Genomic DNA, 25671 nt, shown 5'->3' with positions numbered 1-25671 from the left:
GCCACGTTTCAAAAGGAGCCCGTTACCACCTTCCCTCGCTCGACAGGGCTTTATGAGGCAGCTAGTTTACAGATAAGGACACAGGCCAACAATGTTCAACTGCAGATGATGGCGCCAGGATCTAAACCAGCTCAAACCCGTACTCCTGGTCACTCCGTTGGTTACACTGGTGCACAAGCGAGTGGAAGGAACAAAGAGGCTGATTTCAGTGGCACACAGGACAGCAAAGTCTCACCGTGTGAGCTGCACTGGGCAGGCCCCGGGGGGGCAGAGCCCACGCCCTGCCAGAGGTGGGGCCCGAGGGCGGCTCCCAGCCATGGCGAACGGGGTCCCGCCTTGCTCTTCTTCTACCAGGAGGGTTCACCCGGTAACTCCTGCTGACCTTCCCACGGGAAGGCTGCTCTCTATTCTCTCTGTTCCCAATCTCAGAACACCACAGGGGGTTTCCAATTTCATGCTGTTTCATTTAGCTATACCCGCTTCCATATACTTGAGAAATTATGGTGCCCTATAGTTTTTAGAAACTGTACATGTCTTCCACTGTCCAAAATAACAAGATTTCTATGCTGAGATTTATTTCAGTCATTTGACAGAAGAATGGGTGCTAAACAAATGAGCCATGGAGACACTGAGGTCTGCTGGCTTACTTACCGTGAAGTTCATTTCCTTGATGGGCAGCTTCAGGTATTCAAATCCCACAATCACCGTATACTGCGTGTAGTTCAAGTAGCCCAGGTGGGCCACAATAATTTCTGCACACCTCTGCAAAGATGCAAGGAAGAGCTGTGTCTTTAAAGCAAGCAAGACTGGCTCCCCCACCAACTGACCCATGAAGTAACACACGCCAACAACAGATGAGCCGAACGAACCATCTCCAAGGAACTTGCCAGAGCCCAGAAAAATTCAGATGCCAGCCAAAAACAATTCTTAGAAAGAACCAAATGGATATTTTTGGAAACAAATAATAGATGATTTGCAATCATTAGAATCTTTCTACTTTGGACGATTCAAAATAATGTCACCTGCATAAAAAAGTTAACGCAACACAAACCTGACATTCACACAAATACAAGGGGGCAGGGGGAGCGTAGGTTAAGACACAACAAATCAGACCCCCGAGCCTCACTCTCCGCCCTGCTCACTTCCACAGCCGCTGCGTGATATACAGAGTGCCTGCCCCCTCACCCCAACACCTGTCCTTCCCTACACGGAGTCCCTGTGCTCTCTGTGGGGAGGTCAGGCCCGCACCCAAGGCAAAGGCTACAGGAACAATGGCTAGCGTGATTACACGGGTGTGTGTGCTCACTGCCTGCCCAGAGCCCCCATCTCCTATACAGTTAGGAACCAGGTCCCCCCTACTTCAGTGTGGCTGGGGCGGTGGATGCGGATGTGTACTCAGTGGCTGGGCAGCCAGTGACCTGGGCGCAGCCTCACTGCCTAGTGCACCCCTCAGAAGTCCTCTTGCGGTCTGACAGTCTCTGGGTGGCGCCCGTGTGAGCCGTGGCTATGAACAGGGCAGTCACCCCCACTGTGGATCAAAGGCTCCCCAAGCTGTGAATGTCTGAGGTCATGTAGGAAAACAGATCTGGGTGTTCATGGGAAGCCTTAACAATCGGCAGGCAGGGGGTGCTGACCTAAGGGCCAGGGAAGAAGTCAGAAGGGGTGAGTGTGTGTGTCATCCCTGGTCTCCGCAAAACCAAATTTGTTCCCAACAGTCAGGTCACAGGAGGCACGTGGGGACAGGGGCAGCTAAGGACTGAGCAGTACTTAGTACTCAGCGAATGGATCTGTGCTGCACAGATGACCGCTTCTTACGAGTCTGGGCTTTCAGAGGATGCTTGAATGAACAAAGCAGTTATATATGAGCCTGCAGGTATCTTCAAGTTTATAAAAACTACAGTGAGACCACCTGATGGTTTGGCGGTTCTCCATTCAAGCCATGGTTTGCGCACCGATCACAATGTGCCTCTGCAAATCCTTGGGGAAAGCACAGCATTCTTACCCGCCCGTCATGGACCACTTGCTACCTGAGGTGGACAGTGTTTTCTCTTCGCGGCAAGACAAAGATAGTATAAAGGGTGGTCAATAGCTCCAGAACACAAAAAGCCCATCTTTTTTTTTTAAGTCAGGGCAGTGTTCCTGGGAGGGCTGGGGAGGGGCCTGCACAGAGAGAGAACAGTAGAAACTGTGGGAGAGGGGAGACACCACGGCGAGGCACCGAGGGCCACTCTCGAGGGGCACAGTGTGGGGGGCACTGCCAGGAAGTAGACAAGCAGCCCTGCGGGCAGCCTGGCGCTGTTCCAAGTACAGGCCTCAGACAAGGTGACCAAGTCGTCCTCGCTGGCCCGAGACTTACCCCGTTTAAAACAGAAAGTCCCCCATCCTGGGAAACTCCTTGGTCCTTGCAAACCAGAAAGATCAGTCACATTAGCCGTAAAATAAAGTCACCAACCGCCTGTTCATCATCACCTGCCCGGTGCGAGAAGGAGCAAAGCTGGAGCTGGAGCTGGAGCGGGAGCGGGACGGGACCCCAGTTGGCTTGGGGGTGGAGGCGAAGCCCGCCCGTGCGGGCCTTCCAGATCCGGCATCTGTCCTCCCTGCCGTTTACGCAGCAGAACTGGCCCAGCATCTACTGTACACAGACATGGGGGGTGCTCGGCCCCCCACTGGGCACTGCCCACTCTCCCATCCGGTGTCCGACTTGATCCTCGCCACTTTACAAGGACGGTCAGGGAGGGCGTTACCCCACTTTGAGGACAACACATTTGAGAGGCTGGCCCAGGCCTCCTCCCACGGGTGACAATGGAGCAGAGCGAGAGTCTGGTCACTTGTGCGGCTTTCTGAGCAACACCTGCCCACAAAGTGGACCCCGTGGGCGGAGCCGCTGCTCGGGTCAGGGAGTGGCCACCTTGGGATCCTCAGGCAGATGCCAGCAGGGAACGGACCACAGACGGGGGCCAGCATGAAACAGGAACCCTCCCACCTGAATCCTTTCCTGCCAGGACACACAGGCCTGCTGCTTCCCTGTCCTGAAGCAGGCGGTATGTGGCTGCTAAGGGCACGAGCTCTAGAACCCGAAAGCATGGGCTGAGATCCCAAGCCCTGCTCACTGTGTGTGTCCCTCGGGCAAGTGCTCTGATCTCTCTGAGCCTCAGTTTCTTCTTGTGTACAATGGGGCTCTGGGAACAGGGCTCCGTGGGCCTGCGCTGGGGACTGAGGGAGACCTGAATGTACGGGAAGCCTGGCATGAGGCCTGTCAGGGGAACCACTTTCCTAACCCCCCAATCCACGCATTCTCTTTTCTGATGTTCCCTGTGTTCTCCATACCCCCCACGACCGGCTTCATCCCAGGGGGCCTCCCTGCTATATACAGAGCGATCCCAGTTCTGACTCTCGGGATTCTGACAGAATATGGTGCCAAAAAAACAAGAGTGAGGGTTCCTTTCTCACTTTGGGCCACCAGGTTTCCCATCGCATAACCACACACTGCACCCTGAAGCAGACACTCTAACAAGTAGGCCGCTCTCCCTACAAGGCTGGGGCCTCAGGCCCGCAGGTGGAGCAGGGCTGGAAACCAGACAATTCGGAATGACCAGGGAGCAGCGCAGACCTTCACAGGCGACAAGAAGCCCGTGAACAGCCATCTGTAGACACCCCAGGCAGTACACAGTGAAAACAGGCATCCTCGGTGTGTGTGTGTGTGTGTGTGAATGTGTGTACGTTTGTAAGAATTTATAAGGTATCAGTGTAGAGAGTTAGGTGAGTGTTCTGCACCATCACGGCTATGGTTCGATTCTTTTACTCAGGAAAGCAGGCATGTAACAGGGCAGCAAGATGAATAATCGCTGACATTCGAACGCACTCACCCCCGCACAGGTGAGGGTCCTCGTCCGATTGTGAACCTTGTTATGAACGAACATGGTGGTTCCATCTTGAGCTACACCGTCAACCTTAACAGTCATGAGGAAGCTTGTCTGAATAGATGTTTCTACAAAAGAAAGAGATGCAGTGTCAGAGGCCTCCTCAGGCACATCACACTGGCCACGGTGAGTCCCCAGAAGGGTCCTGCAACCAGCTCAGCCTCAGCACATGTGAAAAACCTCACACTTGTCTGCAAAGCAAAGCCTTTCCATCAGGTTCTACGTCCAACCCGTTACCCAGGGGCCTATGTAAAAACCTACATTACAGGTCCCCCAGTTTGGGTTCATAAAAGGGCAAGCATTTCATGGCTAATGAAATTTTGCTTCTTAATTTCCCACATAAATTTCTAACTTAACTTTATACTAAAACAAAATTAGATTTCTTATTTTTCTGATTACATATTTTATTATTTTTCTGTTTTTATGCCCACTGTTAAAAAAAATCAGAGAACAAAAAAATACAAAGATGTCATTAAACACTTACAATCCCACCATCTAGAGATAACCATAATTAACATGTTATGTCCATCCTTCCAGACCATTTTCTAGGCATACAAATACACAGTGACACCAAATTTATTTGTTTTTTTTTTTTAATGTTACAAAAGGGGGTTAATTTTTTGGTAGTATACATTTTTTTTCCACTTAATTTACTGTGGTTCTGGGGTTATCTTTTCAAATTCTTTCACAGCCAAAGCGCCTCATCTGCATCACAGAACATGAAAAACAATGTGGGTGACCATTTTCTCGGTTCTCCCCGGACGACGCGTAACTAGTGCCGCTCCAGACTCGCAGAGCTGCAGCGTTAGGGACCGGACGCGCCGGGGCAGGGTTCTCAGCCTCAGCAGCACCGATATTTTGAGGCCAGATCACCCTCTGCTGTGGGACTGTCCTGTGCACTGCAGGATGCTCAGCACCCTCTAGGTACTAGGAGCACTCCTCCGCCCCGGGGTGACAACTGCCAAGTGTCCCTGGGGGACAGAACCTTCACCTCAGGGCATCAGAACTGAAAGCTCTCCCAGAACCCCAGGGAAAAGGCGCCGCAGCCGTGGCTACCCTGTGGAGCCGCTGAGCTAAGCTGACCGGCGCTCGCTGAGCACTGCATCATAACTTTCTCTGGAAGACGCTGGCAGACATGGAAGGGGCTTCCAATCTGTTGCTGTTATAAAGACTAATGAACATCCCTGTGATCCATCTTTGAGCACTTGTTCAAAGATTTTAAAGCTCTCTCGATCTTTAAAATAGGGTGCTTTGTACAAAGAAACACCGTTCCGAAATGTCAGGCTTCATACCTTTTGACTGATCCAACTCTACAACGCACGTCAGCCACAGTTGCTGATTATATGTAGACAATGGATTTGAAAGGATTTGAATTGGCTTCAGCTAAGGCAAAAAGAAAAAAGAATTAAGTAATCCGTATGACCTTTTCATTAAGTCTACCAAATACCTCATCTTGACGTACAAAATTTACATTTAGTAAAAAAAAAAAAAGGTTTGTGTAAGCTCGAAACAGAAACGTGTGGTTTTCCTTTAGACAATATAAGTAAAATTTTGCCTTCCAGAAAAAGACAAGACTAGCTTCCTATTGCAACCCCCTCTGTCTCATGAAAACCTGTAAGCAGGCAATGTCCAGCATCTGCAGCCTTGGGACCATATACCTACTTAAATAGCAAGAAAAAACCATCCTGGAGAAAAACAAAAAATTAACAGTACATAGGATAAGATGTACCATAAGATAATAAAGGACACCAAGAATAGAGCTTGATATTCACAAGAATCATTTCCTCAGTTCCAATATGCCGTACCAGTCACTGTTTGAGGTCTATTGTTTACAGCTTCAGGAAAGTCTTACTGCCCCTGGAGAGAAAAATTAGGCGGGACCCCATCGCCAATGATGCTTCTGTGGTGGGTGCTGAAAACCGTTAATACTGGCTCCTAGCAGCCGTGGGAGACAGAGAACATTGCTTAAGGAGCCCACCGACGGTGCCAAAGAAATGCATTATTTGAATGAAGTCTTTGAACATAAATATGTAGTATCTGTGTTTTAGAACTGACAGAAATGCTCTGTGACTGAAGGCTTGCCCGAAGCCAGGAGGCACTGAAACCTACCAGAGGACGGTCTATCATCTTTCAGAAGTGAGTCTGATCTTTTGGGAGCAAGTCAGTTTGGTGGGACGGCTGCTATTTTTAGTGTCAAAAAAAAGGACTTACATCCTGAGAGAAATTTTATTTTATTTTTTTTTAAGATTTTATTTATTTATTTGACACAAAGAGAGAGAGAGAACACAAGGAGGGGGGAGTGGCAGGCAGAGGGAGAGGGAAAAGCAGGCTCCCCGCTGAGCAGGGAGCCCGATGAGGGGCTCGATCCCAGGACCCTGGAATCACGACCTGAGCCAAAGTCAGACACTTAACCGACTGAGCCACCCAGGCACCCCTGAGAGAAATTTTAAAAGACCACACTATGTTCGGGAAATCCCGATGGTAGCACCTCTTTGAATCAGGTCCTCAGGGCAAGAGAGAAAGAAAATCAAGAAACTCAAATGTCAGTGGGCTAACCAGAGGGCCCTTCCCAACTAGCAAGAGTAAGAGGAATTAAAAGGTAAGTTTTTGGACATTTTCCTCCTTTTGCTTTTTTGAAAACTGTAAGGGTTAAAACCTACCAGAGAGCTAAGAGAAGGCAGGCAGGGAGGTGTTTGGGGTCAATCAGATTTAAACGTTATGGTGCCATGAGAACGTGGGACAACTGCATTCAGTTTACAGGTAAAGATATGTCTGGTATGCAGAAAAAGAAAGGGGTTTAGTTGTTTGGGCTCTCACAATTAGCATTTATTAAAGATTACTGAAATTCTCCAATTGGAAAGACCTTTGTTTTTCTCTAAAGATGAAGAATCAACCACATTTAAAAAAGAAAAGAAAGAGACCTGTGTTAACTTGTGTAAATATAGTAAGAAACAGCCAGATGCCCACGGGAGCATTGTCAGACCTCAGAGTCTAGGAAGACTTGCGGGCGTGAGAGATCGGGGTGAGTCGACCGGCATTTGGAAAGCAACTGCTGCTCCCAGGCTGACAGCACCGTCCTCTCCAGCACTGAGCTATTGCCACAGCAGAGAAGGTCCTTCTAGCAAACCAGAGCCCAGAGGCCAGCAGCTGACAGTGGTGTGAGACGTGCGTGCTGCCTAAGAAGCAAGCTGCACGGCAAGGGAGGCGCGCCCCAAGGACCCTCGGAGTGACCCCGACAGCTGCCCCCTCCACCCAGTCTTACCTTTTTACTGTTATTTAGTGAAAAATTAGCTGCAGACGTCTGGATTACTTTGGGCCCTAAAAGTGTAATAGAGAATGAGAAAAGCAGGTTATTTCTATATCGCTAATTAATTTATTGATTGTTTTTCAAATGCCAAGAAAGACACACATTATGTAGAGGTGGTCTTATTGTCCTGCTCTGTCCTTAGGGGACGTATAAACACACAGACACACAACATCCACACTGCTGCCCGTCATGACTTCCCAACGCAGGGGACACGATATGACCACCACACACCACATATGATTCCCCCAGGATCCATCTACGCCAAAACCTCTCCTTTGCTTTCAATGAGTGCTCGCTCTGTAGTGCTCGGATCCAGGAAAGACATCGTCTATGTATTTTGTGAAGTATAAAGATTTCTGCTAAAAAATTAAGACACATTTATCTGTTCATCCAATTAATCCAGTCTTCCAAAAATATTTATTAAGCTCAGGATATAAAAAAGCATAAAATATATGAATGTACACTCAATGTATATTCCTGAAAGAGCAGATATATAAGCTTCACGGAATCTTACAAGGTAATTTTTCAGAGCTTTGGCCTCAAAGGAAAGCAGCGTGAAGCAGATTTTAATTTAATTCATCTAAAATCACTCTCAGCTGTGATGCTAGTTTTCTGGGCTGCCTCAGTGACCAAGTATCCTCCATTTAGAGGAGGAGACACACAAGTACGCACAGGACTATGTAACAAGTTCATAACAAATGCAGTGACATGTGTCTGGAATGTGTTCATGAATGCTGAGGAGGCTGTCCCTGTGGGGGAAGGAGGCTTGCAACCCCAGTGAGGTTTATCCTAAAAGATTCACAATCTGAGCAAACCCCTGTTCCAGGAAATAAGGCAGTCTGCTTTCTCAGAATTAAGAACTGGGAGTCAGAAAAGTCTACACTCCAGTCTTAGCTAACTTGGCTTTCTGAGTCTGCTTTCACATTTGCAAAATGAGGGCAACTGAGTCAGTGGTCTCTAAGGCTCTCCTAATTCTGAAATCCTAATAATGTTATTACCAGAGGACTGAGGACGGTGATTTTTGTCAACTTGACTGGGCCGTGTGTACCCAGATATCCGGCTAAAGGTGATTCTGACTGTGTCTGTGAGGGTGTTTCTGGATGAGATTCACATTTGAATCAGTGTATGGAGGACAGTAGACTTCCCTGCCAATGTGGCGGGGCGGGGTGGTCTCATCCAAATGGTTGAAGGCCTGAATAGAGCAAAAGGCTGAGTAAGGGAGAATCTGCTCTCTGCCTGGGCTTGCTCTCGGTCTTCAAGCTGGCCCATCAATATTCAGCTGTTTCCAGACACAGACTGGACCTTATCTGGCTCTCCTGTGCCTCTAGCTTGTTGATTACAGATCTTGGAGTTTCTCCGCCTCCATAATCCTATGAGCCAGTTCCTTATAATAAATCTCTCTCTCCCCCTCCACCCCTGCCCCTCTCTCCCACTCTCCCCCCCCCCATATATATGCCTCCTATTGGTTCAGTTTCTTTGGAGAACCCTAATATAGAATTTGGTACTGAGAGTGGTTATAGAGGAAGAGTTTTTTCTTTTTTTTAAGATTTTATTTATTTGAGAGAGAGAGGGAGAGAGAATGAGCAGTGGGGAGGGGCAGAAGGGGAGAGAGAAAGAGACAGAGAGAAGCAGGCTCCCCACTGAGCAAGGAGCCCTCTGTGGGACTCGATCCCAAGACCCAGAGATCATGACCTGAGCCGAAGGCAGACGCTTCACCGATTGAGCCACACCCAGGTGCCTGGAAGAAGAGTTTTTTCCTATTGGTTCTGGGGTTTCTGGAACTGGTTCCCTAACCTGATCAGGTGTAAAGATGGTAGTGACTCTATAAGGCAGCACTGGTTCATGAAAATATGCAAACCATCTCCACTGGATACTCCTAGATTCAACCACTTCTAAGAAGGAGCTAAGTGACTCTATTTGTGATATTTTAGAATATTTTTGGAAAACAAACAGAATGAGGTTGACTGGTTGTTCCTAATGTCCCCGGACAAGGTGAGCTCCGGGGTTTGAATTCCCAGCTCCAGTGCTGTGTAAGTGATCTGATGGCTTCTGTGTGCCCTGATGGAGAGTCTGACCTCCTGTAGCCACAGCGCTGCGAGCTGCAAGTCAAGCCCAGAATCTCATCCTGCAACTGGCTGAATTACAACACAAGTTGAACACCAGCCTCACAGGCTGCCTCACTGCTCAAGCGATCCTGGCCTGGGGACGTGCAGGAAGATCCTAATGAAGATGGGGGCACGGAGCTGTTAAATTCCTATGCATCTTCTTTGCCACTGGAAGAGTTCTCCCCATTCCCAGTAGAAGGAGACAGACTCCCCTGACGGCCATGCAAGACAATGCCGATTCTGCTCAGCAACCTCGCCTCTCTGATTCTAGAACGATAACTAGACTCAAGTTCCAGCAGGCTCCTAAAGATGAGGTACAAGGTATGACCCATGAGGAGATGCACTACACTCCAAAAGAACTACGGGAGTTTTCTGGTTTATATAGAGAGAAATCCGGGTAACATATGTGGGAATGAATACGAAGGGTGTGGGAAAATGGTGGAAGGAACATAAAGTTGGATTGGTCTGAATTTATGGATGCAGGCCCACTAAGGAGAGATTCTGCTTTGCATGCTGGAGCTCAAGGAGTTAGGAAGGGCTCTAACAGTTTGGATGGTTGGTTAAAATGTGGACCAAAAGATGGTCCCCAGTGAGCAAATCAAAAATGCCACACCTGCCTTGGTTTAATGGAAAGGAAGGGATTCGGAGGCTTAGGGAGATTGGAACATTGGGGTCGATTTGTCATTGAAGACCTGCTGGGAGATTCCAGGACACAGAGCTTTCACCACTGCTACGAGGAATAAATTTGTGAGGGAGGCCCCAGCATCCTTAATGAGCTCTATGACTGCCCTGCTCTGTGGACCAGATCTTACAGTAGGAACCATGGTCAGTGAACTGGGGAAACCCAGCACAATGGGAGTAACTGGACCCCGGGAGCGGGGGGGCCAAGCAGCGGTGCTCACCTATCCAAAGCAAGGTGGGTATGACTCCTGTAATGGACAGGACAGTCAAAGCAGCACTCAGAGGAGTCTGATTCACACAGACCTATAGGACTGGCTAGTTGATTATGGCGTTCCTAGAAGTGAAATCCACAGGAAGCCTGCTAAAGTTTGACTTAATCTGTGTAAGCAGAAAAGTCTAACTCAAGTGAACAAGAGTCTAACCTGAATCATAAAAACAGAGAGTCACAGTCCATCAATAGTTTCCAGATTTGGGCCACTTTACAGACCCAAACCCCTTGAATGAAGAAGACTGGGTTCCCTCAAGAAAGCACCCCAGGGGCGCCTGGGTGGCTCAGTTGGTTAAGTGACTGCCTTCGGCTCAGGTCATGATCCTGGAGTCCTGGGATCGAGTCCCACATCAGGCTCCCTGCTCAGCAGGGAGTCTGCTTCTCCCTCTGACCCTCCTCCCTCTCATGCTCTCTGTCTCTCATTCTCTCTCTCACAAATAAATAAAATCTTAAAAAAAAAAAAATTAAAAAAAAAGAAAGCACCCCAGGACACTGCCAAAAATATAGACTGCTAACCATTCTCCCAAAGGAACCTACAGCCTTTTTACCAAGATAACTGCACATTGGGGAAAAGGAAATACATGTTGGGGTCCCCTGGACACTGGCCCTGAAATGACCCCAATTTCATGAAACCCCAAACACCAGAGTAGGGACTTATGGGGGTCAGGTAATCAATGGGGTTTTAGCTCAGGCACATGTCACAATGGGCCCAGGCGGTCCTGAACCCACCCCTATGGCTAAGTCCCCAGTTCCAGAATGCATAATTGCAACAGAGATACTCAGCAACTGGCAGAATCCCCAGACTGGTTCCCTGACTTGTGGAGTGAGGGCTATTATGGCGGGAAAGGCCAAATAGAAGTAACCAGAACAGCCTCTACCTACAAAAATACAATCAAAACCAGTGTCACGTTCCTAGACCGCAGACAGTAGTGTTCCCATCGAGGATGTGAAAGATTCCCACCATACCCCCATTCAACTCGCCTATCTGGCCTGGGCAGAGGGTAGGTGGCTCTTGGAGAGGACAGTGGACCGCCATCAGCTTAACCAGGGGTGATCCCGGCTGCAGCTGCTGTACCAGCTTGAGCAAATTCACACATCCTCTGGTACCTGAGATGCAGCTGCTGTACCAGCAAATACAGGATGAAGCGGTCTTCTTCATCCCTGGGAATAAGGCCCACCAGAAGCCAGGCCAGCAATACACCTTCACTTCACTGTCCTACCCCAAAGGTATGTCACTCCCCAGCCACACATCAGAGTTTGCACAGATCTTGGTCATCTTTCCCTTCCACAAGCTATCGTGCTGGTCCATCGCATTGATGACATTATGCTGCCTAGACCTAGTGAGTAAGGAGCAACTACCCTAAACTCATTGGTAAGACACTTGCATGTCAGAGGACGGGAAATAAATCTGGTTAAAATTCAGGGGCCTTCTACCTCAGTGAAATTTCCGGGGGTCCCGTGGTGTGCGCCATGGAGAGCTATCCCTTCTAAGGCAAAAAACAAACTGTTGGATTTGGCTCCCCCTACAACCAAAACAGAGGCACAATGCCTAGTGGGCCTCGCCTCTTTGCACTTTAGAGGCAACATGTTCCTTGCTTGGGTGTGATACTTTGGCCTATTTACCTAGTGACCCAAAAAGGTGCAAGTTTTGAGTGGGGCCCAGAACAAGAGAAGGCTTCCCAGCAGGTCCAGGCTGCCGTGCAGGCTGCCTACTGCTGGGGCCATATAAGCCGGCAGATATAAAGGTGTCTGAAATGTCAGGAGAAGATAGGGATGCCATTTGGAGCTTCTGGTAGGGCCCTATGGATGAATCTTAGTGCAGGCCCTTGGGACTTTGGAGCAAAGCCTTGCCCTCCTCCACATACACTCTCCTTGCAAGACACAGCTCTTGGCTTGCTACTGGGCCTGAGTAGAGACTAAACACTTACCCATGGGCCCCCAAGTTACCATGAGACCTGAGCTGCCCATCGTGAGTTGGGCACGCACGGCAGCACTCTACCGTCAAATGGAAGTGGTTCCTGTCTGATCAGGCCCGAGCAGGCCCGGAAGGCACAAAAAATCTCTCTTTTGGTATCTACATATATCCTATTGGTCTGTTTCTCTGGAGAACCCTAATACCAGTACCCACTGGGAAGAAGGAAAGGGATGTGGGAATCCTGACATCGTTTCTCTGATCTCAGCCTGGGTGCATCACTTCATTTTTGCAAGAGTGGAAAAGGCTGAATATAATCACGGATATTGCAACAGACAGTAACTCAGGGAAACAAGAATTGGCTGAGGTCCCGTGAGACTCCAATCATAAGCCTATCAATGCCTCTCCTAACAATCTTCAAAGGACAGCTATGAAAATTGAGTAAGATGACTGCTTTGTACTGTGCCGGGATTAATGTGACTTATTCCTTGGTGACCTCACGGGAAGGAAAAAAGGAGACTGGCTAACAGCTGCTACTGTCACCATGATGTTCATCATCGGCGGGCAAACAGCCACCTAAGCAACCACCCTCACCCCCAGCTTCCTCGGGCCAGTCACCAGCCCCAGTCACATTGAGGTTCAGGAACTAGCGTTTGGGGGCGCAACTGCCTCTGGGACAGGCTGAGCCTAATGCCGTTCACGCTTTAATATGAAATGTAATTAAATAAACACCTCCCAGAAATCGTGCTCACCAGACACGACATTTAAGAGGGAAAGAAGAAACAACCTAGGCAGGTCCTGGTCTCCTATCCCCTGGATAGGGCCGAAGAGACCGGGTTGCTGGGAACCTTATGAAAACGGGCCGACTTCTCTCATTCTGTTTTCCAACTGTGTGAAATGGGGTTGGACTGGGTGATTTCAAAGGCATTTCTGAAGTGAAGATCATTACGGTGTGGCTCTTCCCTCACACTGAATGCTATGGAACCCTGGGGCACTGAGGCCCTAACACAGGGCCAAAGCCAATCTGCAGGCTCCCTCCTGCCAAGAGTTCAGGGTGTCACTACAGTCGCGCTCCCGGCTCCCCTTGGTCACCCCAGCCCCGTGCTCATAGCTGTCTCAGGCCCCTGCAAGAATGTGCACACCTGGCCTGTGGCCCCCATCTATCAGCATGTTCTGAACTCCCCAGCGCCCAGGCTGGGTCCTGAGCACAGGAGCCTTGACAGAAATGTTTGACAGTCCAATAAAAGGTACGCAGTCAAGGCCACCAGGTGCTGCCAAGCTGAACTCAAGCCCTGGCTGCTACGAGGGGAGAGACCCGGGTTACCCCTTGCCCAGTGGGTTCAGAATGAAGTGGCACTTCACCCTCCGCCAAGGGGCCCTTAGCAGGTGACAGAAAGTGGGTATAGCTTGGCCAGGCTGAAAAGCATGCACCAGGGTGACCGTAAATGATAAAATGACCAAGAACTGCACCTTACCTCTGATCCCAACGAAGACAGTCAGGCCAAAACAGACGAAGAAGACGACAAACACGAGAACAAAGTGGCGCTTGGAGAGCGTGTAGAGCCGCATGGGCGCCAGCCTGCAGAGAAGCCGGGGGCGGGGGGTTAGGTGGGGGGTGCTGAGTCCACAGGAGGCCCCTCCCCGAACCAGCAACACCCCCAGGCTGCATCAGGCCGCCCCCTCCCCCCCTCAGAAGCGGACCTACTCTAAACCCAGGTGACCTGCCTGACAACAGTGCCTAAGTCACCTCAGGGACCACTGCAGGGTGGGCGACTGGCCAGCCAGACCCCACTCCTCATGGCACAGGAGCGCGCTGTGGCTTCGGTGCCCACTGAGAGCATGTTTCACGCCACACACGCGGTGGCTGAACGCCCTCCACATGCGCCCATCTTCAGCGGCCATAGCAGAGCCCGAGGGCACAGAGGACCCCAACCCACTCATGCCAACACACGGCCTGAGCTGTGCGCTGGCACAATCAAGCCCAGACTGGGAACTGTGGGTGCCACCAGCTGGCCCTCCAGGTGGCCCACAACTTGGTTTCTCCCCCGGCCCGGGCTCTCGCCTGCATCAGCCCTCCTGGTGAAGCTCAGCCTGACTTTCGCTGTGGGGTCTGGTTCTGATGCAACTGAGCAAGCTGCCCGCACTCGCCTGTGACTTACACCAGTGTGGAGAGCAACTGCGCGGACCCATCCCAACAGCCCCCCCAACCCCGGCAGGAGGGTCCCTGCCTATCACGCCTACTTTCTCCTCTGCTCAGAAGAAAACGGCAGTGGCGGAGGGATCAGTTCTCTTCCAGAACTCCCTACCTCAGGTGTCAGTAAACAAAAGAAAAATCCATGAAGGACCAGACGATGAATGTCTGAGGCTTGGCCAGCCACACAGTCTCTGTCTCCAGTCCACACGGCCGCCTCTACATGCGCCCAGACGTCATGTGCTCGCGTGTGCGTGGCTGGGTTCCGATTTAACTCTACCACAAAGAGGTGGCGGGCCAGGTTTGGCCCCCAAATGGCGGACCCCTGCCCTATAACCTAAAGTGGAAACCCATAAATCCAAAGAGACGAGAGTGGGAGGGGGGAAGCTGTTTTGCTTCGCTTTTTACATTATTTTTATTCCCCTAGCATTCCCTGGTCTTGGGAGCTGAGACAGAAGGAGGCACTTCTCATGCCTCAGGAACAGGACACACACCCCAGGCCAGGGAAAAGCAGACTTAGAACTGAAACGGAGGGAAAGGTTATTTGCTTTTATGGTGCTGAGTGCACACACGCAACCTCTCCTCCACATCGCTCAAGATTCCAGTTCCTGAGCAGGAAATCACCTGGGTGGTATCTTGGGGCAAAGGTTGGGGCCCATAAGCCACCTTCACTGAGGCGTGGCTTTGCCGATTACCAAGCCGGCTCTCTCCAAGAGGACCCGCCAGGCCTTTGGGCGAGTGAACTCGGAGGTCAGTGTCACCATGTTTCACGGAATGACGACACCAGTGAAGAAATAAAGGAATGAGTGCCTCTGCCTTTTTCTTGGGGACGCAGGTCCAAAGGCCAACCCACAAACGACCCTACTATGCATGAGAAATGAGAGCCAATGAATTAAGTAGGCTGACCCCAACTCCAATTTGGGACCGTAAAGGGTTTTTTTGGTGTGTGTTTTTTTTTTTTTTAAAGATTTATTTGTTTGAGAGAGAGAGAGAAAGTGCGGGGGTGGGGGACAGTGGGGAGACGGGGCGGAGGGAGAGAATCTCAAACAGACTCCTAGCTGAGAGTGGAGCCTGACACGGAGCTCGATCTCACAACCCTGAGATCATGACCTGAGCCAAAGTCAAGAGTCAGATGCTTAACTGACTGAGCCACCCAGGCACCCCTGGACCCTAAAGATTTTAAGAGGCCTGAAAGCCTTAAAATAGTAGAGCCAGAAAGGACCTCAGGGAGGAAGTCCAACCCCTTCGACTTACACACAGGGACACTGAGGTCCAAGACTGCAGAACACTTGCCCAAGGTGTCACAGCTCTGCCCCTTGGCGGTAACTGCTGGTCCCCAGGAGGGAGGCTGGGGCAGCAGGAAGAGCTGAGGGGACCCACCTCCACGACTGCATTTCTGGGAAAAGCCCTGGGGAGGTGGGGCCGACATCAGAACAAGGTCTTCTTTGTCACCGCTCTGCTGTCCACAGGTGTCGAGGCTAAGAATGCAGTTCCTCTGCACAGTCTGCAGAAGGGAAAGCACGGGGCATTCTCACTTTGAAAAGCCCCTACACAACGCTAAATGGATTAGATGCTGGGAAAGACAACTGAAGTCTGTAGTTCACAGGACTGCACCAATGCTGCTCTCTTAGTTTTGATAAACGTGCCACAGTGCTGAGATGCCAACATGAGGGGAAGCTGGGTGAGGGGTGTACAGACACTCTGTACTCTCTGCCGCTCTCCTTATAAATCTAAAGTTATTTTAAAAATTACCCGGAGTCATTTATGGCACCGGAGTCTGCTGCTCTCAGGGCGACCTACCCACCCCAGCCCATGCGGGGGCTCTGAGGGGCACGGAGGGCTCCCAGCACAGGCAAGAGCCCAGAAGAGGTTACTTGGAAGCAGAGAAAAACAGAGTAAGAATAATTATATTTAAATTCTGATTTTTAAAACACTCTATCATTAAAATACATTACCAGTAACTTGTTAGGAAAGCAGTTACTTAGCAGAAGAGAGGGAACGGGAGGAAAGAGACCAGCCAGGCCCCGAGAGCACAAGGTCGAGTTCCTGCAGCACCCGCCCGCCTGGGGGCGCTGTGCCTATTCCCCACTCTGGGGCTCAATACAGATCTAGTGCTTCCCTTCCTTAAAACTGCCACTTATATCCAATTTATTACAGATGCTCCTGGTTCGGAAATCAGGCCTCATCCAATTCAATGGAAAAAAGACACAGAGAAAGCAAAAGCAGTCCCCTGCCCGAGAAAATGCCACTGGGCACAACCACGTCCATGACCTCAGCTTGCTGGGGACCGGCTGGGGAAGGAGCCACACTTCAGTCTTCAGCTTCCTGACCAGCAGTAAACCTTTCCAGGCATCCTCAGCTGGGGGATCTGGGGCCCAGAGACCGCCTCCAGCCACAGGGTGCTGTGGGCCAGGGCCAGCACCAAGATAGCTCAGTTCTGCGCGACGGTGCCTCCTCCCCAGGGCTCCTTCCACTCTCAACTTCACATCTTAAAACTCTGAAGCAGTTCACCAAAACTCGAGAGACTTCCAAAACCTCAGGAACATCTTCCTATTTGAGACCAATCACAGCTCTCCACTGTTGTTCAGTCAAAGCCGCAACCGTGAGACGCCAACATGAAGACAGCGGCAGCGGAGAGTCGAGGCAGCCCCAGCTGGTCTCGCTCACATCTCCCGGCCCCAGCTGCCCCACAGCCACTTCCAGCCCAAACCAGGCACCCAGTCATTTCTCTGCCTACCTCCCACCTCTCCTCCCACCCGAAACACCAATGTGTTTCTAACAATCAAACTAAACTAACCAGCGGCCCAGCCAAGTCTCTGTGAGGAGACAGCCTTTACGCCCTATGATCAGGCCACCAACAGAAGGAATGTTCTGTAAACGCTCAGAGGCAAGACTATGATGCAGAAAAGGCATGGAGCCCATGACCAAGAGGCGTCTGATCGAGCAGCCTTAACCCATCCTGCATGTCAACCTCTACTGTCTCCCATCCCCTTCTGGGACCCGCACTGTGTACTCTCTGACCCCAGGTGACCCCTGCTTCCTCCTTCATGCCCCTTCCCGCCTCCAGGAACCGTCCCCAAGCCCCTGCCTGCCCCTGATCCTGTTCTGAGATAGTGTCTCCCAGGACATTTTCACTTAGGACTCCACACCACTTTTATGGTCAATAAGTTTAAAACTCAACCCATTAAAGCACAAAATAACAAATGAAAAAGCTGCTTCCACTGCCCATTTCCTGCCTCTACCCTTTCTCCAGCCCCACATCCTGAAGCCTCGGGGTCCCCTCTGAGGATGCTCGCCTCTCATTCGCCCTGCACCTGCAGCCAGCCAGGAGGAGGCGTGTCCTGCTTCCTAACTTTTCCTTCCCAGTGCGGGCCTCACAGCCCGGGCCCGGCCACCGCCAGCGCAGAGCCGGCCTCCCAGACGCTGCCCCACACAGGGAGCCTCTGGCTCCCCACGGCCACTCCGTCAAGGTTCCACTTCTCCTCATGGCTCCCAAGGTCCCCCCAAATCCCTGCCTGGGATTCCTACCGTGCTGCATGTACCCCACGTGCATTACCACCTCCCCTGGTCATCACGGCTGCCTTCCGAGGTAGGTACTACCACCATGCACATTTCCCAGATGAGCGAGCTCAGGCTGAGGCAGCATTCAAACCCAAGCATCCGCATCCGGGGCTTAAATTCTGTTTCCCAACATGGTCAAGCCAGACTCTGGACCAGCCCTTGCATACGCTGCTCTCCTGATGGGAAATGCTCTCTCTTCTCACCACCAAAGAATTGAAATCGAACTCAGCAGGGCTCACCTGCACGCCCCACCTCCTCCAGGAAGCCTTCCCTCCCTTCGCTGTCTCTCACGTCTTTAACCTATTACAGCCACATGGCTGAGCGCCTGAAGACAAAGTAGCCATCTACCTGTGTGGATGCCAGACATGCAAAAACACCTACTCAACTTTCCTTCATTATCTCACAAGTGTTTATGTACTTCCCTCAAACTGGCAACAAGCTACGAGGGAGCATTTCCCCAAACACCGTGGCCAAGTCAAGCACAGCAGCTGGTAGGATCTCCTCCCTGGAAAATGAGAGCAGGAAGGCCTGGAGCAAAACCCCACCAGCTCAGGACGGCTGTCCCTCCTTTCTCTCTTCTTGAGTGGACCATACGCCAGTCTGCCTCTCCAGGCCCGCGTCTCTTCTCACATGCAGGCATTCAATACGCAGACTGGAAAATGAAGCCTCCTTGAAGTCTCAGGGCCCTTGGAAGACTTTCCAAATGCAGTGGAACAGACCATCCCTTAGCGTAGGCTTGGACTCTTTAGGTCCCTTCTAATTAACCTCAATTTTGCGGGTGATTTAAAATACCACAGACACATTTCCTAGAGAAACTAAAAACACCTCTATTGGAAAGCCAGTCCCCCAAACTGCAGCCATAATCCAAATCACTACAAGCCACGCCTGCCCGTCTTGTGCATATTCATAACCATTTCCCGAGGAACGGCTTCCAAGTCCCATGAAGCCTGGGCAGCCATCAAGCCCCACAACAAAAGAGCAGGAGAACCACCCTGTAGAGCTCGCTCAGCCAGACATCAGCATTGTCCGGGACACATCTGCACGGCACTGCCCTTTGCCCTCTCACTCCCCGCTGACCTCCTCCTGTTTCAGGCTTCAGAGACGATGCAGGTGCGAACAATTCCACGTTCTAGGCTCAGCCCAGCTGAGCCCCAGTCTGGCAGGAAACACCCACTTGACCCCCCAACTTGGGTATCCAAGTCCAGACTCCGGAACCAGACTCCAGATCTTCCGCTGACTCCATCCTGCAGTGTTCCCCGTCCCAGGAAGTGGTGACTCCAACTCGGCAGTCCTCTTTGACCTCTGTCTTCTCCTCACTCCCCACATCGAATGCATCCACAAAGCCTTCAAAATATATGGAGTCTCGGCCTTTCTCAGCTCTCCAGTCAGGCCCTGCCATGTTTCACTGGACTGCAGCGGGCCTCCCCTGCTCCCCCTGCTTCTGGCCTTGGCAGAAGCTCTCCACCCAGCTGCTCTGAAAGCCAGGTGTGTTCGCTCTCAGTCCAGAACTCTCCAGCGGCTTCCCTGTCACCTTGAGTGATAGCCAAACACTTCACCCCCAACTGTTGCTGGCACAACAAATTTATGGGTGTTTCTTTGAACACAACTCTCCCACCATAATCCCCACTTCGTTCTAAAGAAGGAACAGGAACCATGGGAGATGAAGGGATTTTCTTTGGGGCAGGGCAGAGGCGCCCCGGCTGTCTGCCCCTCCTCCCCTGCTCTCCTGCCAGGGAGACCAGCCTCACTGTCCCAGCCCCCGTCCCCACCAGAACGCAGAACCTGAGGGAGACCAGCCAGGCACTTCGAGGAAAGGTTTCCCTGCCTAATGAAGGGATGGGTGAGAAAAGCCTCTTCTGTCTTCAGGGCATAACCGTGCAGGTAAGTGCCGACTGGCTATGGCCACATCACACGTAAGAGGGTGGACACTGCAACAGGCCAGGACTGAGAACCAAAGATGGAAACCATTCAGGCCACCAGGGACATGGAGCCACTGAATTAACCCTGGACAAGCCTACTTCAACTCCTCGACACACCTGTTGTTTAAGCCCCTTTTCATGGGTATTCTTTTAAAACCAAAAGCTTCCCCTTCAATACGCATACCGAAAAAAGAAAAACCACAATTAAAAATGAAACTCAAGACACTAAGTCACACAGCTATAGAAACCTCCCAGTTCAAGGCACCTGCAACTGTCCTGTCAGAATGTGCAACAGCCACCAAGCATCCTTGTCACTAAGACGCTGGCCTTCCTCGTTCCACCGATGATTGGTCACTGAGGCCTTCCCTGCCCTCCGGCCCCCAGGCACCCATCTTTCCCTGCCCAGCCGAGGTCCTGCCTCCCCTGAGGCTGCCCCCAACCACTCTGAGAAGGAAGATGTCTCCTCAAATGCAGGGCAGAGGCACATGTCCGTTTCCGGATTTCAACGTGGGTGACAACCGTTCACAGACTTCCACGCCTCCAGTGACCTGGAGCTCCCCTCTGGCCTCTCGGTGTCCAGCACTGAGCCTTACTAATGGCAGGCCATTAACTCTAGATCCTTAGTCCAATAACTATTGATTCCTTCCATTTCTATGCATGCTTCCCTGGTTTTACTTTCGTTTCTTCATATTCTACTATTTTCCTTGCTAGGACAAAGTACAGACCACTGAATCACAACCTTGAACTTTTTCTCCCACTGTTGTCTTTTCGTGTTTTTTTATGGCCCTGACCTTTGCCCTCTGGGTCTGGGAACTGGCCAGAGCAGCTCCAAGCAAGTGCCTTCCCCTCGGCGCACAGCCTCAGTCAGGCCCCTGCTCGGCCAGCTGGAAGGCCAGTGTCCCCATTAGGGCCACCGAGCCTCCAGCACTGCTGGAGCCAACATTATTTTCCCACCAGACACCTCCCCTCCCACGCAGGCCCCATAAGAGTTAATAAAACAGCACTAGAGACAAGCCGTGGGGGAGGCACACTCTCAGTGAGCCCCTTCATGGGCCTGGAGCACAATGACCCTGAAATGGACAGACTTGGTTGAGCAGAGAATGTGAGAAAACACCTCTGGGCGCCTTCAGCGATGCGGGTGAGATGGGACGGAACCTGGGCCTCTTACAACCCTTAGTGACAGCCAGCCCCCGCCGGAAGGCAGGGGGGAACAGCAGCCAGCAGGCCCAAGTGCTTCTGTGAATACCTATTTTATCTGGCCTCGTCAAGTCACGATACAGTAGGTAGGCAAGACCTCTTATTATAAATATTTCTGTTATCACAGATTTTGCTACTCGTTCAACTCACTCCCAGATCTCCCCCTCTAGAACTAAAAAATTAGCATCGGGGCAGTGGGAAGGGACTTGTAATCTCTCAGTGCATTCGCATGTTTTAAGGAAAGACTTTGTTTTTCTTTCATAATCCGTATAAAAATAATCTCTTCTCCCGTGGTCCAAAGCGCTGGCCTGGTGCCTGTCAGCCTGGCTTCAGATCCTGGCTCCCCCTACTCACGAGGCAGGCAACTACGGGCAAGCGAGGTGACTCTCCGGGCCCCAGTAGACACTGTAAATCAGAAACAAGCGGAATGCCCCCAGGGCCGCTGGGGGGCATAAATGAAAGCATGACGAGCCCAGGACAGTGTAGCAAGCATACAGGAAGAGCTCAGATTTGTTACAGTAATAATAGTTGTGCGTTTCCACCCCCCCCCACTTTCTCTTTAAAAAAAATCTGTTTTAATCCTACCAATATCTGAGGATCCACTATGTAGTATCTCCCCTCCTCCAGCTCAGAGCTCAACCAACTGAAGAAAAGGGCAGTTGTCATTCCCTAAGCACCTACTCGGGACCAGGCGAGGGGCTGTCCTGCAAGGCAGGTATTATCAGCCCTTTTACATACGGGAAAATAGAGGCCAGGGGCAGCCTTTGCTGCTGAGGTCCCAGCTGGCAGGAGGTGGAGGTGGGATCTGAACCCCCAAGAACAGAGGCAGAAAGAAGGCCGACCACTCTCTCACTCTCACTCTTTGGCCCCCTCACCAAAATCTTTCCTTTTTAAACCTACCACTGAATGGGCTTTGAGAAGAAGAAACTAGCGGGAAGAACAGAATAAGAACTCTGAAATTTCAATCAGTGAAATATACTGACTATATCTGAATATATTCAAATTTGAAACTTGACTATATTACAAATCACTTATCATTACCTATTCAAAAAAGCCATTATGCAAACATCCAAGGCCCCAAAACCTCAATATGTATTTTAGTGAACAATATGCCCCTCTACACTCCTCAAGGAACAGGGAATTCATGTGTATCCTTGCCAGGCTGGAAGCCCAGTGACTCACACCCAGGAGCGTGGTAGTCAGGCCACCGAACACCCTTCCCGAGGCAAAGACAACAAGGAAGCAGGCCACACACTGGTCGGCACAGGCAAGGTGCCAGCCAAGGGCAGCACCCTGGCCCAGCTCCAGGCAGTGCATCTGGTGGTGAAGAACCTGAGGACAGACTGCGGGGCTGCAGCAGGATGGCCTGGGGTGCGCCACTGTCCTTCTCACGACCGCCACTCCCTGAGCTCTGCAATTCCCACCACCGAGGTGGCCCACCGCCCAGGGTTGCTGTGGTGATTGAACGAGCTATTACACCAAAGCCCCTGTAAGTGCTTGGTCATTGCTGCTGTTGTGAGGTGGGCGTGCTCATGCCACGACATGGGCTCTGGAGCCAACCACTCGGGCTTCAGGCTCAGTTCTGCGATGTACGGTGACCTTGAGAAACTCACGTGACTTCCCTGAGCCTTGGTGTTGTCATCTGTCATAACGGGAATGCTAAGAGAAACTTCTTCACGGGGAGATCAGCTGTGAGGATCCCATGAAATCGCCCACATAAAGGTGCTCACAGCAGTATCTGGTACAGAGTAAATACTTATTGTTTATTAGCTCCAGAGATCATTTTGGTTCAGGGCAAAGAAAAAAAAAAGATTCCTAAGAGACACAATCCTAAAAAAACTCTGTCGTTACAAGAATAGGATACTGACCCAGGCCTGGTGTCCCCGCAAGCAATGGGACACTCGGAAGGCCTGGGACACAGAAACCACAAGGTTTGTGCTGATTTGTCTGTGCCACCCTTCACTGCAGGCAGAAGAGGAGTCTACTTAATTCACTTCGACACTTAAATGCACCCAGAATGAAAGAGACACACGTAAAATATACTCTTTCAAAACTGGTTGCAAATATCAAGCAACACACACACAAAACACCAACCTCATTCCAGTCTGCAGGGAAATGCGAGAGCAAAGCAACAAAGGAACCTGAGAAATCTCAACGATGTGCAGCGCTGCAGCGCCAACAGGACATCAGGGTAGCAAGTGTCCGAGACCCGCTCTGCTCTGCGCTACACTGTCCTCTCCTCCTGAACCCCCAGCACCTGGCCCTCGCCTGACATTATCAGAAAAGGAGCGGGGTTTGCAGGAAACTTCAGCTTACAGCTCTAAGAACCAGAACTCTTCATCCTGACTGCTTTGGATAGCAATCTCTCCTGCCCTTTGAAAAAGAGTAGGCTGAGCCGCATGTGAGCAGGGAGGTCAGGGAGGTCAGGCAGGGAGGTGGCAGTGCCACTGACCCCGAACTTAGCCCCCACCCGCTAAGCCGAGCTCCTCCCGGCTGCTCTTTTCTCTTCCGCTCTTCCCCACCCCTCCCCCACTGCATTCTTTCTGTGGCTTCTCCTGCTCCTGTCCCTTCCCAGGTTTCTCACCGCGGGGCTCTCTGTGGCATCTGGCAACAAGAGCACTTTGACCCTACCAGGAGCCTGGATCCAGGACACGCTTCAGATCTTCAGGCTTGTTTCCTCGTAAGATTTTTATGTGTGCCAAAGCCTTTTTCTGACTTCCACGTCTGTCACGTCATCTTGAATGCCAGACAGTGGTGGCCGGCTGACCTCCAGATCCCAACATCCCACCAGCCGGGCCCCTTGCTCACCAGAGTCGGGCATGGCGACTAGGAGAGCATCATGCTGCCCACTGTCCCCTACCCCTCCACCGCAGGACACACTTGAATACTCCCCTGAAATCCTTCATTCACACGTGCCTCTACAGGTCCTCCTTCAGCCAGCGGCCCCCACCTGCTCTAGCTCCCCGCATGTAACAGACGGCACCCGACTTCCCCAGGAGACCCGCACCACCTCCAGCTCTCCGCCTCTCTTGTCCAAGTAAAAGGGATACCACCACCACGCACCACCCAGGGCTGCTGTGCTGTGGGGACCCAAGGAGATTCACTGTGTGAGAGAACCTAAAACATGCTCGTGGTCACTCTGCTACGGGGGTCACAACTTGGCGCAATGCCAGAAGGCATCTTCAGGCGCATTCCAAGCGTGCTATTGACAGACGCCCACGAATGAAAGGTGCCCCAGAGTGGTGCAGAGGCGGTCCCGCCCACCCCCCTCTGCCTGGGGTTCAATTAAGAGAAAGACCTTGACAACATCCACATTTTACACTACCCTGGCTTCCTCTACTTAAATGGACAGCCAAAGTCAGAAACTTCTGAGGCAGCAGGAGGGAAAAGCTTTCCCTCCAGTACGTGTGTCTGCGTTCTGGCAACACCCTCCCATCTTCTCTATGGCCACAGTCAGAGAAATCGGCAGCGCTCCACCGCAAACCCTTCCAGCCCTACAACCCCAAACATACAGAGACTCACACAGTCCTGTCTGAAGGTTGCCCTCGACTGTGGGAACCTGCCCTCCCAACCTCCCGCCGCGGACATGCGGCGAAGAGCCTCTGGCGTTCCTTCTCTGTGACTTCTGACTTTTTGCAACTCAAGCGCAACTTCTTTTTTTTATTTTTTATTTTCTCTCTTTCTTTTCCCAGCTGTCCCCTGGGAGGCACCCGGGTGACTCCGCTGCGTCAAAGGCAAGCTTCAGGGATGGCGTCTATGTGGCCCTGGACGGGTTTTTCCACTTAAAACCCCTGAACTTCACAGAGGAAATAAGGCCCAACGTCAGCAAATTAAAACTCATAAAACTCGGTGTCCCGGAGATCTGAAAGGGCTGTGGCAGGTTCCCAACGTGCCAACATCATCAAACAGCCACTGGAAAGCACCTCTCTTTACCCTCGGCTGGGCTGGATCACAAAGAGCTGAGCGGGGTGCTCTGGGTGCCCTAAACAGCGAGGTGATGAACAGGATCCCTGCCCGGGGCAGGGGGCCAACGCCCTTCCAGCTGAGAGCCTGGGCCCAGGGCTGCCCCAGGAAGGGCGGTGAGCTGTCCCTCCCGGACGGACACTCATTTAGGACGGGGAGGGGGCGGTGTCACCGGTTCTCCGGAGCGAGCAGGGCCAGAGCTGGCCTCGAAGGGCCCTCCTGCGGTGCACTCTGGCCGGACCGCTCCCGGAACCCGACCCTGCCTCCACTGCTCGCGCGAGCCACCCCGCGGGGCCCCCGGCCCGCGCTCCCTCCCCGGGGTCCCGAGCTCCACGTGGGCGGCGGGCCCGGCGGCGGGGTTCCCGGGGGCTGGGCCCGGGAGCCGGGGGAGAACCGCGGCCCGCCTCGCCCGCCCGGCACTCACGGTTCCATCGCAGCCCGGCCCGCGCCCCGAGCCCGCCCGGCGCCACACAACCGCCGCGGCAGCCGCAGCGGGGGCGACAGCCGCCCGGGGGCCTGTGGCTCCGCGGAGCTCGTCAGAGCGCGACGCGCCGCCGGCGTCACGTGCGCGGAAGCGAGCGCGCGGCGGCGGGAGGGGCGGGGAGCGGCGCGGCCCGGGGCGGCGGGGGCGCGGCGGGGGCGCGGCC

At 52.0% G+C, this 25671-nt stretch overlaps 1 protein-coding gene across 4 annotated transcripts in view; it reads right to left on the bottom strand.

Annotated features, from left to right (window-relative positions):
- LOC118001844 (transmembrane protein 181) overlaps positions 1-25671 on the bottom strand; it is a 70893-nt gene that overhangs the window by 27310 nt on the left and 17912 nt on the right. Inside the window, exons 1-6 of one of the 4 annotated variants that reach the window (XM_034992012.1) lie at positions 25449-25575; positions 13669-13772; positions 7183-7238; positions 5213-5303; positions 3867-3988; positions 652-762 (exon numbers count right to left, since the gene is read on the bottom strand). In XM_034992012.1, coding sequence (XP_034847903.1) covers positions 652-762; positions 3867-3988; positions 5213-5303; positions 7183-7238; positions 13669-13772; positions 25449-25456 — 492 coding nt within the window. In that variant the 5' untranslated portion in view covers positions 25457-25575. Of the gene's footprint in view, positions 1-651; positions 763-3866; positions 3989-5212; positions 5304-7182; positions 7239-13668; positions 13773-15008; positions 15026-15764; positions 16063-25448; positions 25576-25671 lie in introns of those variants that run through there. The other 3 variants (XM_034992011.1, XM_034992013.1, XM_034992010.1) reach the window with 3 other exon arrangements.

The sequence above is a fragment of the Mirounga leonina genome, unplaced genomic scaffold, assembly GCF_011800145.1.
Source record: "Mirounga leonina isolate KUSES-001 unplaced genomic scaffold, KU_Mleo_1.0 Mir_54, whole genome shotgun sequence".
Classification (NCBI taxonomy): domain Eukaryota; kingdom Metazoa; phylum Chordata; class Mammalia; order Carnivora; family Phocidae; genus Mirounga; species Mirounga leonina.
The sequence above is the reverse complement of the archived record's forward strand: the minus strand, read 5'-3'. Positions and strand labels throughout refer to the sequence as shown.